Source organism: Monodon monoceros, unplaced genomic scaffold, assembly GCF_005190385.1.
Source record: "Monodon monoceros isolate NGI ecotype Baffin Bay Population unplaced genomic scaffold, NGI_Narwhal_1 Super_Scaffold_4, whole genome shotgun sequence".
In the NCBI taxonomy this organism is placed as follows: Eukaryota; Metazoa; Chordata; class Mammalia; order Artiodactyla; family Monodontidae; genus Monodon; species Monodon monoceros.
Genome location: NW_021703781.1, coordinates 18,637,927 through 18,654,462, shown reverse-complemented (window position 1 = coordinate 18,654,462; position 16,536 = coordinate 18,637,927). Strand labels below are relative to the sequence as shown.

The following is a 16,536-nucleotide window of genomic DNA, read 5'->3' as shown; positions in this document are numbered from 1 at the left end:
ATTTTTTTGCTTCACATTGAGGTTGACAAGAATTCTACTTCTTTCACTATTTTCTGTTATGTTCTCTGCTTTTTAAAAATACCAGACCTTAGGAGAATTCACATATATTTGAGCTGTCTTATAATATTATGGAGTGGAACTGACCCATAGGCCCGCTGGACTTGCAGCAACAAAAGCTACTGTCACTTTCAAGGTGTATATGAAGGGCATGTTACTTCTGCCCTGGTTGCTTAAACTTGATGCTTATAGCTGAAGGTTATTCTTGTTGTGGGTGATTCAATGAAAGCTTCTCTGAGCTTTCACACACTAGATTATCTTCTTCTTAGAGTTCAACTGGACTAATTTAGTTCTTTGGCTTTTTAAATAACAGGTAGGTAACATTTATGCTGGGCTGATATGAGATAGGATCTCAGTTCTGGTATAATTTTATATGGTACAAAATGTCCTTAAATTGAAAGGCATTGCTACACAGAATAACCATGGGGCATTTTTGTCCTTTCTTCATACCTGCAATTTTGAAAATGTGTGCCATTGTGAAAGGCAGGGTGAGCTTTTAGTGTGAACTGGCATTTCATAAAATAACATAAAAGGTGTGTTATCAGAAGAGGGGTAATAAGGTCATCTTATAAAATTCTTATATACAATGTTACTTTTCAGTTAAATCAGAAATTGAATTACAACCTTTTGCTTTATTTTGGAGGGCCGTTAGACTTGACCAGCCATTCACTACAAGAAGGATATAAGACCTAAATATAAGTAGAATCTGATGTTTTCCTTTGTTTTATTTCATATTAGTTAAGTCAGTCTTTTGGATTTTTTGTTTGTTTTCTGACTTTTTTTGCAGCTGTCATTTAGGTTGTGTGTGGGGAAACAAGTTTTATTTTGGTTACTATGAACAGAGGAAGCAAACGTTTTAATTTAATTTGAGTCTTCTCATAAAGAGTCTATAAAACTCATAATTTGGGGGGGGGAGCTCAGTTTGCTTATTTTTCAAAAAACATCAGTAAGATGACTATCCACAAGTTGTTAAAAAGAACTTCAGATGCTTCCAAGAAGTTTTTGAAAGTTTGAATTTCACATGCTAAAGATATTTACTTTTTATTATGAAGTGTAACTTTTTTTATCGTGTTGAAACCCAGAATTCTTGGAAGTTAAGGAAATAAAAAGTTCAGAGTCTTGGGGATCTGGACATGTAGTGCATTTAACAATTGTAGCCCTAACTTTAGTGCATACCTTTTATGTATCACTCTGGAATTGCTTTCAAAGGGCTCAAGATCCTTTATGAGGCCGTTATGCATTAGGAATTTGTTTTTAAAAAGTATTTAGGCATGTTGCATTTCTAATTAATGCACATGTAGGAAATATGCCTTAGATTTTGAAGTCAAGAGATCCAATGAAATGAGTCACCAGAGGGAAGCTTTGTTTTAAGCCCTTTAGTTATGGGAACTAAGAGTGAAAGCATTCTTGCATTCTTGAATAATGATTACAAGCTCTATAGATGAAAGCAATATGTTTAACCTAAATGTAGACAAGTAGGTTCTGCTTTCCTGTTGAAAAGGGGGTAATAATATCAACTAATATTTGTTCAGCCCTTAGTAGGTGTCTGAAGCATGGGTCAAGTTATGACTTTTATATGGATTTTTAATTTTAATCTTCAAGATCCTTTTGAAGAGGGTACTCTTATTATTCTTATTTTACAGATGATAAAATTGATGTTTAGGGAGGTTTACTAGCTTGTCTAAAGTCACCAGTGAGCAGGGAACAGAGCCTAGATTCTCACCCAGGCAGTCCAACTTCAAAGCCAGTGCTCTTAATTACTGAGATCCAATGATGATGAAATGTAGGAGAATTTAGGAATCTTTATAAAGCAGACAATGGGAGTAGGGGAGCAGCAGTTTGTCTCACACTGGCATATTGCCCTGCTGAGGGGCTGAGTGGAGCTGAAATCTAGCCCTCCCTCTGCTGGACAAACTGAGGGCCTTCCTGCTAATACCTACTGGGCTATGTTTACCCTTTTTCTAATTGGTCTGCCAGAAGAGCCATATTTTACTAGTTCAATCAAAGGCAAATTTTAAATTAATTAATTAATTAGGCTATGCTGGGTCTTAGTTGTGGCACACAGGATCTTTAGTTGCGGCACATGGGATCTTTAGTTGTGGCATGTGAACTCTTATTGTGTCATGAGAACTCTTATTGTGGCATGTAGGATCTAGTTCCCTGACCAGGGGTTGCTGCATTGGGAGTGCAGAGTCTTAGCCACTGGACCACCAGGGAAGTCCCTCAAAGGCTAATCTTAATTCTATAAACCTCTGAGTACCACTGCCTATATTTCCGCTCACTCACAATAGTCCTTTTACTCTGACCTGTCTCTTCCTGTCTACTTCCTCCTTGGTTGTCTCATTCCATCCACCTTTATGTTGACAACTCTGAAATTTGTATTTTCATCCCAGACTTCTCTCCCAAACTCTGCTCTCATATATCCAACTGCCTACTTAACATCTTCGCTTGGATGTCTAACATGCATCTCAAATTTATCATGTCCCAAACTGGGCTCTTCATCTTCCTGTTCCTTCTCTGCAGCAATCTCTACCTCAGTTACTGGCAACTCCATCCTTCCGGTTGCTTCAGACAAAAAACTTAAAGATACCTTGCATTCTTTTTATCCTGTGTTCAATATGTCAGGAATTCCTATTGGCTCACAATATAGCTACAATCTGACCACTTCTGTACACTTCTGCTGCCACCACCCAGGTCATCAATAAGCATTTTGTTGTGTTTTTGAGTATTTAAATTGTTTATATACTTATTTATTTTCTCATGAATGTAATGTTGAATGATCACAAAAATAATTTTAATAAAAACAGTAAAGAAATATACATATACTCTTGCATGGAAACCTATAAACTTAAGGAAAAAATAATAACAGAGAGCATTTGAATGAGGGGAAAAAAGAGAGGAAAAGAGAAGTAATTTTGTTATAGAAGCTTGGAAGTCTTCTCCTAAAAGTGGAAGAACTGATGACTTTTTACCCTACCTCTGTGTCAACTGCATGTCTTAGAAGATTGAGGAAACAATGAAAGAGCAAATCTGACCAAAAAGAAAGAACTTGGTGATATGGAGTTCTAGAAAGTTTGGGCAGGCTGATCCTTAACATTTGTAGTGAGCAGATTGAAAGTATAAAATGGAGGCCTGCATACCATACTTACATATGTAAAAGCTACAAGTCAAGCTAACAAGCTACTAAAGTAGGTTCTATCCTCCTATCTTTCTACCTTGAGAAATATACCTTCCAAATGACCTGGAAGGATAGATCTGTATTTAGAATTCTTGTACTCTTTGAAGTTTCTTGTTAGAATGAGGTGGTGGATGGGGAGCTCACCCCTGACCTTGATGGTCAGCTCCCTTTTCTTTCCACTTGTGGCTCTGTCTTGCACTTGAGAGGCCTTGGGTACATGCAAGTGGACAGCCCAGCTTGCATGTCCAAGCTCCATACATACTCATCAGCAAACAGCTGGCTCTTGGCTACCTCTCAGGTATAAGGAATGGGCATGTTGTAATTCACTCTTGGAAGGATGGATTGCAGGAAGAGGCTGGCATAGGTACTGGAAGTAGGCTTGGGCTGATTGAGCAGAGAGTTGGGGGTACTGGATATCCTGAGTGTGTCAGAAAGGGTACATATGGGCTCTGGGAGGACACATCACCTTGGTCTCATGTACTCTTCCAAAGCATGATTGAATGTGTGTCCCCCATGACCTCTCAGAGTTAACTGCATTTAAAAATGAAATGCTTGTTAACTAAATGAATTTAAAATTGCTATAAGCTCAATTTAAAGCAAGGAATAAAGTGGAGTAAAGAAAATTCAGGCATTATGGACAAAGACAACTTGGGGAGACGGGAAGGATCCACATGGGTACTTTGTTCTGCCTTAAGGACTATCCCTAGAGACCTCTATTACTGCTGTCAAGAGATTTGTTTTCCTCCCTTTGATTCTGAAAACTGGGATTTTAATCTAGTCTGCCTGTCTCCAAACCTGTACCTTTCCTACTTTATGAAACTGTCTCTATTGGATAGAAGTTGAAAAGTGGCAGATTTCAACTCAACATAAGGAAGAACTTTATAAAAGTAATCACTGGCATCTAATGGTATAGTGAGCATCTCATTTCTATTCATCCAAGCCCAGTACATTGTTGAAATGAAGGACACTGTAGGAGGTGTCCTTGAATTGTTTGGGAGGTACTTTCTAACTCTTAAAATTTTGTGGATTATAAAATGCAAACGCCTTGGGGTATAATATCCACACCCTAGTAGAATTTTTGTTTTGGATTCACATTGTGTTATTGCTACAAGAGGTCTAACAATTTGTCGGACTTTGACCTTGCTTTGACTTCATTTGCAAAATTCTGCAGTTTTCTGCCTATTATTACCTTGATCTCCAAATCAATTTCCTGAGTTGACTAGAAAATGTTTCGATACTATACACAAAGTGATTAGTATGTATTAGTGTTTTTAATAGTATAGTCAATTTTGGAGTATATAGTTGTATTTAAATGCTTTAAATTATTAGATTTGTCATAATTATTTCCTTTGAAACTTTCAGCATAATTATCTTTGTTTCTAATATCAAACTTTGCTGAAAACACATGAAAGAATTATAAATATTATGAGTATATTTGATTATAAGCATATTTGAAATTCACTATTTTGACTATGTACAAATTTCTATGGTAAGTCACTGGGAACAGTCTTTGGCAGATTCCTGTTATTCTCAAGAATACTTCACATATCCATTTTTGCAGTAAGAGAATCATGGAGTGTAGCCATGTGGCATATATTGGGTTGGCCAAAAAGTGCCTTTGGTTTTTAAGTAAAAATAAAAACACGTTTTTCATTTTCACCAAGAACTTTATTGAACAACGTATTCACCCTTTTGTTCTACTACCTTCTGCCATTTTTTAGGCAACTTCATAATTCCGTCTTCCCAAAACTTTTAATCTTTTTGAGCAAAGAACTGTTCCAGGTGCCTTTTATAGTCTTCCGGGGAATTGAAATTTTTTTCCATTAAGAGAATTTTGTAAAGACCGAAATAAATGGAAATCTGAAGGTGCAATGTCTGGTGAATACGGCAGATGAATCAGAACTTCCCAGCCAAGCTGTAACAGTTTTTGCCTTGTCGTCAAAGAAGCATGCAGTCTTGTGTTATCCTGATGGAAGATTATGAGCTTTCTGTTGACTAATTCTGGACGCTTTTCGTCATGTGCTGTTTTCTATTGGTCTACTTGGGAGCGGTACTTGTTGGAATTAATTGTTTGGTTTTCCAGAAGGAGCTCATAATAGAAGACTACCTTCCAATCCCACCATATACACAACATCACCTTCTTTGGATGAAGACCGGCCTTTGGTGTGGTTGGTGGTGGTTCATTTCGCTTGCCCCACGATCTCTTCCATTCCACACTATTGTACAGTATCCAGTTTTTCATTACTGGTCACAATTTGTTTCAAAAATGGAACATTTTCATTACGTTTAAGTAGAGAATTGCATGAGGAAAAATGGTCAAGAAGGTTTTCTTCGCTTAACTTATGTGGAACCCAAACATCAAAGCAATGAACATAACCAAGCTGGTGCAAATGATTTTCAGCGCTTGATTTGGATATTTTGAGTATGTCGGCTGTCTCCCACGTGGTATAACATTGATTGTTCTCAGTTAATGTCTCTATTTTATCGCTGTCAACTTCAACTGGTCTGCCCGGCCATGGAGCATCGTACAGCAAGAAATCTGCAGCACGAAACCTCACAAACCACTTTTGACATATTTGATCATTCACAGCACCTTCTCCATACACTGCACAAATCTTTTTTTTTTGCATTTCGGTTGTTTTTTTTTACTTTTCTTGAAATAATAAAGCATAACATGCTGAAAATGTTGCCTTTTTTCTTCCATCTTCAATATTAAAATGGCTACACAAAAATACACCAATTTTGATGTCCTTTTTAAAATGCACGCTGATACGACAGCTGTCACATACAGTCTAACAAAATTGTTTTGAATGAAGTTAAAGACAACTAAGTGCTACTAGAGCCATCTTATGGAAAAAACCGAACAGACCTTTTGGCCAGCCCAATATTTGGAGAGCAGTAAGACTTCTAGGTTCTATAGTATTTGCCTCTATTTAAAAAAATTGTTATTACTAATCTAAGAATTAGATTACATTAAGATAAGAGCCAATAAGGAAGATTTTTTGTTATAGGGTGGTTCTGTTTGTGCATCTCTCTCTGCACATGTATCAGATATATGGTGTGGAAAGGCCTTGGTGAAGCACTGATCTTTTCAGTTACATGTACACAAAGACATCATTATTATCTTTGGTTATACACAATAACACATTTATGGATCCAGGGGAAGGGTCCAGTGAGTGGGAGAGGTTGAAGAGCAAAGATATGCTGATTTTATGGAACTAGACCAGTGGGAGTTGAGAAAGGGTCAGAGGAGAATGGGGGTAGATTCTCAGGGGAAGAAGTTGGGAGGGAACATGGGCCCTACCCTGAGATTCTGATTTCCCTTAGAGGTTGGAGGCATAGGTATAGGAAAAAGAACAATCTTCTTTCCTAGAATCACTGAGAGTGAGAGGAGTCTTAAAAGGACTGATTCTGGATTAAAGAGACACCATGAAAATGTGTCCTCATTCATTCATTCATTCTTTCACTCATTCATCTATCCATCCATAGTCCATTCATAGAATCAACCAGTCAACTAAAAACAAAACAATTATCTGCCCTTATATCTAAAATAATAAATAGAGAAACTAAAGTAAAAGTAATACATTCTAATTCTTTTTTGTTTTAGTTTCAATGAGTATTGTAGGGAATATCAAGATATTTTCTAGGGGCAGATTCTTATGTTCTCTTAGCCTGCAAGTATAGGAAACTTTGAAAGAAAATAGGTAACAGTTAAATGGAAAGATTTGTGCATTGATAGTAACACACATTCCTGTAGACTCTAAGTTTATTTTTAATAGGCTAAGTTATATATAGGATAGATGTGTTTCTTACTGTTTATCTCCGTGAACCTTCAGTAAATACTTGCTGGGTGATTATTGACTGTGAACAAGTTAATACAAATCTGTGGGCTTAGTGATTTGGGTAATAGTCTTCACGGCGGATGTGTTACTTTGGATATGTTATGAAATTCCACATATGGTCGTTTGATATATATATGTATTCTTATGCAAAAATCTCACTGCATCGACTTTTAAGATTAATATTCATGTCTTAAAGAATGGCTTGCAATTTTTTTCTTATTTTGTCTTGCTCAAATATCAATGCCTTCTCAGATTTGTCATTTTATAATAACGATGCCAATTTATATTAGTTTTTTTTCTGTACAGGAAAGTAAATTGCCCCGAACTTTCTTCTCCAAATCAAAACCCTCAAACAATTCCCCAGACAAATAGAGACATAGCACCTGTAGAGACGTAGCACCTGTCTTCCAAATTCCTACCTGATTCCTCATCTGAGTTGTCATTAACAATAGGCAAAATATGGGCTCTGGCTGTCTCAGTGCTATGAGTTCATGGAAGTCAAAGCACTTGCTTGCTGTAAGATATGTCTCACCAACTCAGCCATTCTTTTTCACTTAAGGCTCCTGATCAAATGCAAAGTCACCTTGGCTGGTTATTATTTCAGTCATGAACATACTAGCGTAGATTAATTTGTCAGAGGACCTAAGCCCAGAAGCATGACCTAAGAGAACAGTTGGGGAATATCTTGTTTCTCTGTAGGTGGACTTGGCACCCTGGTCCTCTGAGGGCTACAACTGATAGCAGGAGGAGGTGCTTGAATACTAATCTCATGTACACTATGATTTTCATTAGTGCTTTCCTTTAGAAAGTATTTTTCTTTATTAATAAGTGTCTTTTTGTTTTTGTGCCCAGGCAGTCATGTCAGCTGAAACACCAATCACACTGAATGTCAATCCTCAGGATCTGCAGGTCCAGACATTCACCGTAGAGAAGCTGCTGGAGCCTCTCATAATCCAGGTATTAATACCATGGAAATTACAACATTTAGTAACTGAAAAAGAACTAAAAAACATAGGAAAAATAGATAATGAACTAAGGAAAGATTTGATTTTTGTAGAATGAATATGTTATCTAAAATTGTCCTTCAAAATGTTTTTAAAGTGTACAAAAGTATGTATTTAGTAATAGTAATGATAAAATTCTGAAAGTTCCTCCCCAGATTCTCTTTTAAAAGCAACAGAAGTAATAATATGCGTATGAAATTTTCAAAGTAACTTTATGTAAATTATCTTGTTTGATAGTCATGAAAACTGAGTGAGGCAGGCAGCATGGTTAAAACCATCCTTGTTACATAGATGAGGAAACAGCCTAGAGAATTTCAGTAACTTGCCCCAAAGCACATGGTGGCTCATTTGTCAAATAGGAAATTATTTTTGAAATACCAAAATGTATGAGAAAAGCAGATATTTAAGGCATTCTGTGATAAAGTCTTTCATAAATAAATAATTCCTTGATAATATGCATAATGATTCTCTGACTTATTTATTATGTAAGCCCAGAGTTTATTCATTGGCTTTTCTTAAAGCAGAGCTTGAAGAAACTTATACTATAATATAGATTTAAATGTCTTGTTTTTAACCCAAAATTTGCGAGGAAACCCCCTTTTAGGCCACCTTACGTCATACGTCCTAAGACAGATTGTCCCTTTTTCTAAGGCCTTGAAGTACTCAAGGGTTTCTTAAGTGAGAATCAACAGTGACCTTACCTCTGATAATTTAAAAATCTGCTTGTCTTCTTTGTGAGGTGGATGGTGGGGAGGGGAGTAGCTCTGAGAATAGGCTTTGTACACTTTTTTACTTAGCACAGTCGATATCTCCTACTGGAAAGACAATTCAAAACAAGTGCCTCACTGATGATAGCTTAGTCATGAACTTTGGCATCTAAAAGACACTAATATCTGGTATGAAATTGATATTAGATGATTCTGAGACTCCACTGAAGTCCCTATCTTAGCCACCCACAGAATGGTTTCATGTTAAAAAGAAACAAACATGTTCATTGTTTTTCTAATAGAGTTCACTAAAAAAATAGGAAAAGCAAAACAAAACAAAACAAAAACCCAACGAAAAACCAGAAAATAAAAAAATACAATTTTAACAGTAAGAGGTAAACATTAATATTGTGATTCATGTACTACCAGCACAGTAAAATTATGGGTGATTTTTGTTATCTTCTTAGTACTTTATAATATTAAAGAATGTAGGTATATCTTAAATATATAAAGCATATATATATGTACAAGGTGGAGATGGTACTGTATATATAGCTTTTATCTCATTATAGCTTTTATCTCATTCTTCTATTTAAAATGATATTTTAATAATTTCCTCATTCTTTGTAAGAATGAGATTTAACAAAACTGCTGTTTAATTATCCTTTATATGGCTGCACCATAGTTTTTTAAAGTAGCCTCTCATTTTTGGACATTTAGGTTGTTTCAGTTTTTTACCATTATAAATAATGCTCTTCTGAACATCTTTGTACATAAATTTTTGTCATCCGTTCAAATTGTTTCCTTAGAATTAGTTACTAAATGTAAAAATAAGTGGCCAAGATAAGAGAATTCTTATGCTTTTTCATATGTATTACCAAGTGTTTTGGAGAAGGATTTTTTTTGTTTGTTTGTTTTAATTAAATTTTTTTCCTTATTACTCATTACTCATCCATTTTATACACATCAGTGTATACATGTCAATCCCAATCTCCCAATTCATCACACCACAACCCCACACCCCTTGCCGCTATCCCCCCTTGGTGTCCATGCGTTTTTTCTCTACTTCCGTGTCTCAATTTCTGCTCTGAAAACCAGTTCATCTGTACCATTTTCTAGGTTCCACATATATGCGTTAATATACGGTATTTGTTTTTGTCTTTCTGACTGTATGACAGTCTCTAGATTCATCCACATCTCTACAAATGACCCAATTTCGTTCCTTTTTATGGCTGAGTAATATTCCATTGTATATATGTACCACATCTTCTTTATCCATTCGTCTGTCGATGGGCATTTAGGTTGCTTCCATGTCCTGGCTATTGTAAATAGTGCTGCAATGAACATTGCGGTACATGACTCTTTTTGAATTATGGTTTTCTCAGGGTATATGCCCAGTAGTGGGATTGCTGGATCATATGGTAATTCTATTTTTAGTTCTTTAAGGAACCTCCATACCGTTCTCCATAGTGGCTCTATCAATTTACATTCTCACCAACAGTGCAAGAGGGTTCCCTTTTCTCCACACCCTCTCCAGCATTTGTTGTTTGTAGATTTTCTGATGATGCCCATTCTGACTGGTGTGAGATGATAGCTCATTGTAGTTTTGATTTGCATTTCTCTAATGATTAATGATGTTGAGCATTCTTTCATGTGTTTGTTGGCAGTCTGTATGGCTTTGGAGAAATGTCTGTTTAGGTCTTCTGCCCATTTTTGGATTGGGTTGTTTGTTTTTTTAATATTGAGCTGCATGAGCTGTTTATATATTTTGGAGATTAACCCTTTGTCCGATGATTCATTTGCAAATATTTTCTCCCATTCTGAGGGTTTTCTTTTCGTCTTATATATGGTTTCCTTTGCTGTGCAAAAGCTTTGAAGTTTCATTAGGTCCCGTTTGTTTATTTTTGTTTTTATTTCTATTATTCTAGGAGGTGGATCAAAAAAGATCTTGCTGTGATTTATGTCAGAGTGTTCTGCCTAGGTTTTCCTCTAAGAGTTTTATAGTGTCCAGTCTTACGTTTAGGTCTGTAATCCATTTTGTTTATTTTTGTGTATGGTGTTAGGGAGTGTTCTAATTTCATTCTTTTACATGTACCTGTCCAGTTTTCCCAGCACCACTTATTGAAGAGACTGTCTTTTCTCCATTGTATATCCTTGCCTCCTTTGTCATAGATTAGTTGACCATATGTGTGTGAGTTTATCTCTGGGCTTTCTATCCTGTTCCATTGATCTATATTTCTGTTTTTGTGCCAGTACCATATTTTCTTGATTACTGTTGCTTTGTAGTAGAGTCTGAAGACAGGGAGTCTGATTCCTCCAGTGATGTTTTTTTCTCTCCAGACTGCTTTGGCTATTCGGGGTCTTTTGTGTCTCCATACAAATTTTAAGATTTTTTTGTTCTAGTTCCATAAAAAGTGCCATTGGTAATTTGATAGGGATTGCATTGAATCTGTAGATTGCTTTGGGTAGTATAGTCATTTTCACAATATTGATTCTTCCAATCCAAGAACATGGTATATCTCTCCATCTGTTGGTATCATCTTTAATTTCTTTCATCAGTGTCTTATAGTTTTCTGCAGGCAGGTCTTTTGTCTCCCTAGGTAGGTTTATTCCTAGGTATTTTATTCTTTTTGTTGCAATGGTAAATGGCAGTGTTTCCTTAATTTCTCTTTTGGATTTTTCATCATCAGTGTATAGGAATGCAAGAGATTTCTTTGCATTAATTTTGTATACTGCAACTTTACCAAATTCATTGATTAGCTCTAGTAGTTTTCTGGTGGCATCTTTAGGATTCTCTATGTAGAGTATCATGTCATCTGTAAACAGTGACAGTTTTACTTCTTCTTTTCCAATTTGTATTCCTTTTATTTCTTTTTCTTCTCTGATTGCCGTGGCTAGGGCTTCCAAAGCTATATTGAATAATAGTGGTGAGAGTGGACATCCTTGCCTTGTTCCTGATCTTAGAGGAAATGCTTTCAGTTTTTCATCATTGAGAATGATGTTTGCTGTGGGTTTGTCGTATATGGCCTTTATTATGTTGAAGTAGGTTCCCTCTATGCCCACTTTCTGGAGAGTTTTTATCATAAATGGGTGTTGAATTTTGTCAAAAGCTTTTTCTGCATCTATTGAGATGATCATATGTTTTTTCTTCTTCAATTTGTTAATATGGTGTATCACATTGATTGATTTGCATATATTGAAGAATCCTTGCATCCCTGGGATAAATCCCACTTGATCATGGTGTATGATCCTTTTAATGTGTTGTTGGATTCTGTTTGCTAGTATTTTGTTGAGGATTTTTGCACCTATATTCATCAGTGATGTTGGTCTGTAATTTTCTTTTATTGTACTATCTTTGTCTGGTTTTGGTATCAGGGTGATGGTGGCCTCATAGAATGAGTTTGGGGTTTTCCTTCCTCTGCAATTTTTTGGAAGAGTTTGGAGAAGGTATTAAACGATTTCTCACAATTTATTTCAGATTTTGTTCCAGTGCAATTACTGGGGGTGGGGTGGGGAAATGACCTTCATTTTGGAGATGGCTGGTAAAGGCAAGTACATTAATGCCACTGCATAACCCTTATTTGTACTATAACTGCGGAACATTAGAGCTGGACTTAAGACTTGTTAATCACAAAGGCTGCTGACATATTTCTTAGAAACAGAGAAAGTATCAGTATGGAGAAACTACTTTTTATATTCTAAATGAAATCAATAGATATTTTGTTTTATTCAAGTACCTTGATACAGCAGTCAATAGAGAGTGTTCTTGGTAAATTCACATTAAAGAGTATGCTGTTCACAATATAGGTGTATTTTTCTGGCATGTTTAAAAACTATTTAATCTATAAACATTTATTGAATCCACCTAGAAAATTAGAAGGGTGAAAATTACCTGAAGGGTGAAGATAACCTTGATTAGAAGAAATTTAACTCTTTTGAAAAGTGTGATTATGCTAATTTTAGAGGGCTTTTAATGTGATGCCTGGATTCAGACTTTTCATGATCTGCAAGTAAATGAGTCGGGGAAGAGAAATTAGTACTTATTGTATGCCAGATAGTTCTCAGTTACATGAAACTGTAAGTGCTAATTTTATCTTCGAGGAAGTTTGGTATACTACTTCACCAATATCTCAGAAGAAAAGTTTCTAGATCTTCGTAATACTCAAGTAAAATGAAATTACAAATGTAAATAATTTATAGAATATTTACTATGTTCAGGAACTATCTCATAAAGGAGAATTTTTGTACATAAAAATTATTTGCATACACTCTTGATTTTCATTATAATGGGTTTCTCCTTATAAAAAAACAGTACATTTCAAAGTTATTAATTTAAAATAACTAACCTTTTTGGATTTGATGCATAACCTTCTTGTATTTGTCACTTTGATCATGTATTACCTATTAATACAAGTAAAAAATTCCGTTAAATTATATTAAAGGTTTTTTTTCCCTAGAATAGCATCATACTAAATATCTCATCATATTCCTTTTTTTCAGAGAGTGTTTAATTTGAAATAGTTACATGGTTTATTTTAAGCATGTCATATAGTCTTTGATTATAGTGGAAAACATTCTAAAAGAAGTTAATGATCTTTAAGTTCATAATGCCACCAGATAATATTATCAGTTTAGTAACCCCATTAAAAATTTTTCACCTTTCATCATTATTTATCTTCATGTTATATTCCTTTGCTTTCAAGGTTTCACAGAAATTACTTGCCATCTCTGTATATAACTCAAAGTCAAAATTATGTTTTAATTTTTGGAGTAATTGGTCATAGATACTATTATGTCACTCTGACTTCTAAATTCATTTATTCATAAATCTTTATTCTGCTCTTTTTATAGTTACCAGAGTCTTCCCCACCAAACTTGATTTATCTTTAATCTATTTTTTTTTCTCTTGGGGACAGGTAAATCACTAGGTCATTTTGAAGGGATGTTCAGCCTGGGATATATTTCAATCATTCACTTTCATTTTCTGTGTGTGATAACTTACACAGTTGCATCCTTCTGTAATAAATTCCTCCAGTGGATCAGAAATAATTTTTTTCTCAGCAATTACATTTTTATGATTGCAACTGTAGGCATCTGTACTTTATCACTTTCAAGATCCAAGTTTGGCAATGCACTGCAGAAAGTCTATTTATGCAGAATTGCAATGAAAAGAATTTACATCTCTATGTTGTATACTCTCTGAAGGAGATATAAACTGCTAAATCATGCTACAGTCATTACATAATGGAACTGTCTATAATCTTATTTGCCACAAAATATAATTTGCTATGTGTCAGATTCATGTCGAATGTGAGCTAGAAGAATTAATTTAAAATACTTTAAGATAAGAACAATAACAAGCTCCTTATAATGTTATCTCCTATGAGATAGAAGATCTTTTTTGGGGCAAGGGTTCAAATATATTTTCTGATGTAAATATATCCCATGTTTTCAAGTGGTGAATATAGAGTTAGATCAATAGTAATAAACATTATTCCTCTGGCTCCCACCTCTAACTCTTATAGAACCTCTTAGCCTTTTCAAGGTTTCCACTTCGATAGTGTTTCACATCTATTTCTTGGAGTCCCTTAGGAATGGTTTTTATGTACTCTATAATACTCATTGGGTCAAGTTGAAGAGTATCTGCTCAACTTTTTATCAGCCAGCATAAGCTAGGCTATGCTGTGATAAGACAACTCCCAAATCTCTGAGGCTTAACAAAAGTTCGTTTCCTGCTCAAGCTACATTTTTTCCCCCCATTTCTTAAGGGATGCCTCCCCTTTATTTTATTTTATTTTTTAGCATCTTTATTGGAGTATAATTGCTTTACAATGGTGTGTTAGTTTCTGCTGTATAACAAATTAAATCAGCTATATGTATACATATATCCCCATATCCCCTCCCTCTTGCATTTCCCTCCCATCTTCCCTATCCCACCCCTCTGCGTGGTCACAAAGCACCGAGCTGATCTTCCTGTGCGATGTGGCTGCTTCCGACTAGCTATCTATTTTACATTTGGTAGTGTATATGTGTCAATGCTACTTTCTCAGTTCGTCCCAGCTTACCCTTCCCCCTCCCTGTGTCCTCAAGTCCATTCTCTACGTCTGCATCTTTATTCCTGTCCTGCCCCTAGGTTTGTCAAAACCATTATTTTTGTTGTTTTTTAGATTCCATATATATGCGTTAGGATACAGTATTTGTTTTTTTCTTTCTGACTTACTTCACTCTGTATGACAGACTCTAGGTCCATCCACCTCACTACAAATAATTCAGTTTCATTTCTTTTTATGGCTAATATTCCATTGTATATATGTGCCACATCTTCTTTATCCATTCATCTGTCGATGGACACTTAGGTTGCTTCCATGTCCTGGCTATTGTAAATAGTGCTGCAATGAACATTGTGGTACTTGTCTCTTTCTGAATTATGGTTTTCTCAGGGTATATGCCCAATAGTGGGATTGTCAAGCTACATTTTTTTTTTTTTTTGCCGTACGTGGGCCTCTCACTGCTGTGGCCTCTCCCGTTGTGGAGCACAGGCTCCGGACGCGCAGGCTCAGCGGCCATGGCTCATGGGCCCAGCCGCTCTGCGGCACATGGGATCTTCCCGGGCCGGGGCACGAACCCGTGTCCCCTGCATCGGCAGGCGGATTCTTAACCACTGCGCCACCAGGGAAGCCCCAAGCTACATTTTTAATGTGAGTTGGCTGGGGGTCTCTGCTTTAATACAGGCACTGAGGGACCCAGGCTAATGTAGATTCCATCTCAATATTTATTTCCACTGTGGTTACAACAGGGAAAGAGAACATTATGAATCTTGCAAGGGCTCCTAAAATGTTCACCTGGATATGACATATGTCAGTTCCACTCACATTGCTTTTGTCAGAGAAAGTTATGTGGTCAGTGGGGATGCTAGATGTGTGATCTTGCCCTGTGCCCAGGAGAATGGGAATATTTGTGAACAGCCCTAGAAACTATTATCTTTCCATTGTCTCCTTTTTAAGGGTTCCTTGTTTGTTAACTTTGCATCTAATGACTAGTCACCTTTGCACCCTGATCACAGCTGACTTTATCAGGATGGGCAACTGTCTTATTGACAATTATAGGTTGACAAGAAGCCTGTGAGGCAATCTGTCATGAGAGCTCTGCCTCTGGGGGATGATGGTGAATTGATCCAATTGCCATCCTCTCTTTGGGGAATTGACTTTGGGGAGAGTTATGCAGTTACCTACCATTAAACAGTTATATCATGTGCAAAGCTGAAAGACACACAGAAAGAAATAGAGACATGGAGGAAAGTTCTATTGGAGCAGTTTTCAAGTTTAGATCCACAAACTCCTGCTGTTGAGGGACAGTAAGATTACCTAGTTACCATGGTTTTAATTGGATCTTTCCAATTTCGAAACCACAAACTAGTCTCAGAATAATACTCTAGCCTCTGTGGTGCCTCACAGTTTCCAGTTTCCTTGAGCATGGGCCGTGGTAGGCCCGATGCCTGTCTTCCTTATGTCATCAGATTCCCTGGCCTCCAATCTCCTCAGTGGCTGAAAGTTCAAAAGAAGTTCTGTTAGTAGCAGCAAGCCAGGGTTCTTATAATTGCCCTCATTTACTTATGCTAGAATGGAGATTTTCCTTCAAAGTTTCTCTGCTGCTCTTCTCTTCATCTCCAATTTTTGGAGTCTCTGAGGTTTGACTCACCAATGCCCCCAAAGCAGTCTATCCACCATGTTTTTCCATTTTGGCTGGTT

General features: G+C 36.3%; 1 protein-coding gene across 2 annotated transcripts in view; it reads left to right on the top strand.

The window, feature by feature from the left end:
• The window catches only part of CTNNA3 (catenin alpha 3), a 1,596,010-nt gene that overhangs the window by 37,494 nt on the left and 1,541,980 nt on the right, over positions 1-16,536 (top strand). For both annotated transcript variants that reach the window (XM_029245645.1, XM_029245646.1), the window contains exon 2: positions 7,930-8,034. In XM_029245645.1, coding sequence (XP_029101478.1) covers positions 7,936-8,034 — 99 coding nt within the window. In that variant the 5' untranslated portion in view covers positions 7,930-7,935. The remainder of the gene's footprint in view (positions 1-7,929; positions 8,035-16,536) is intronic.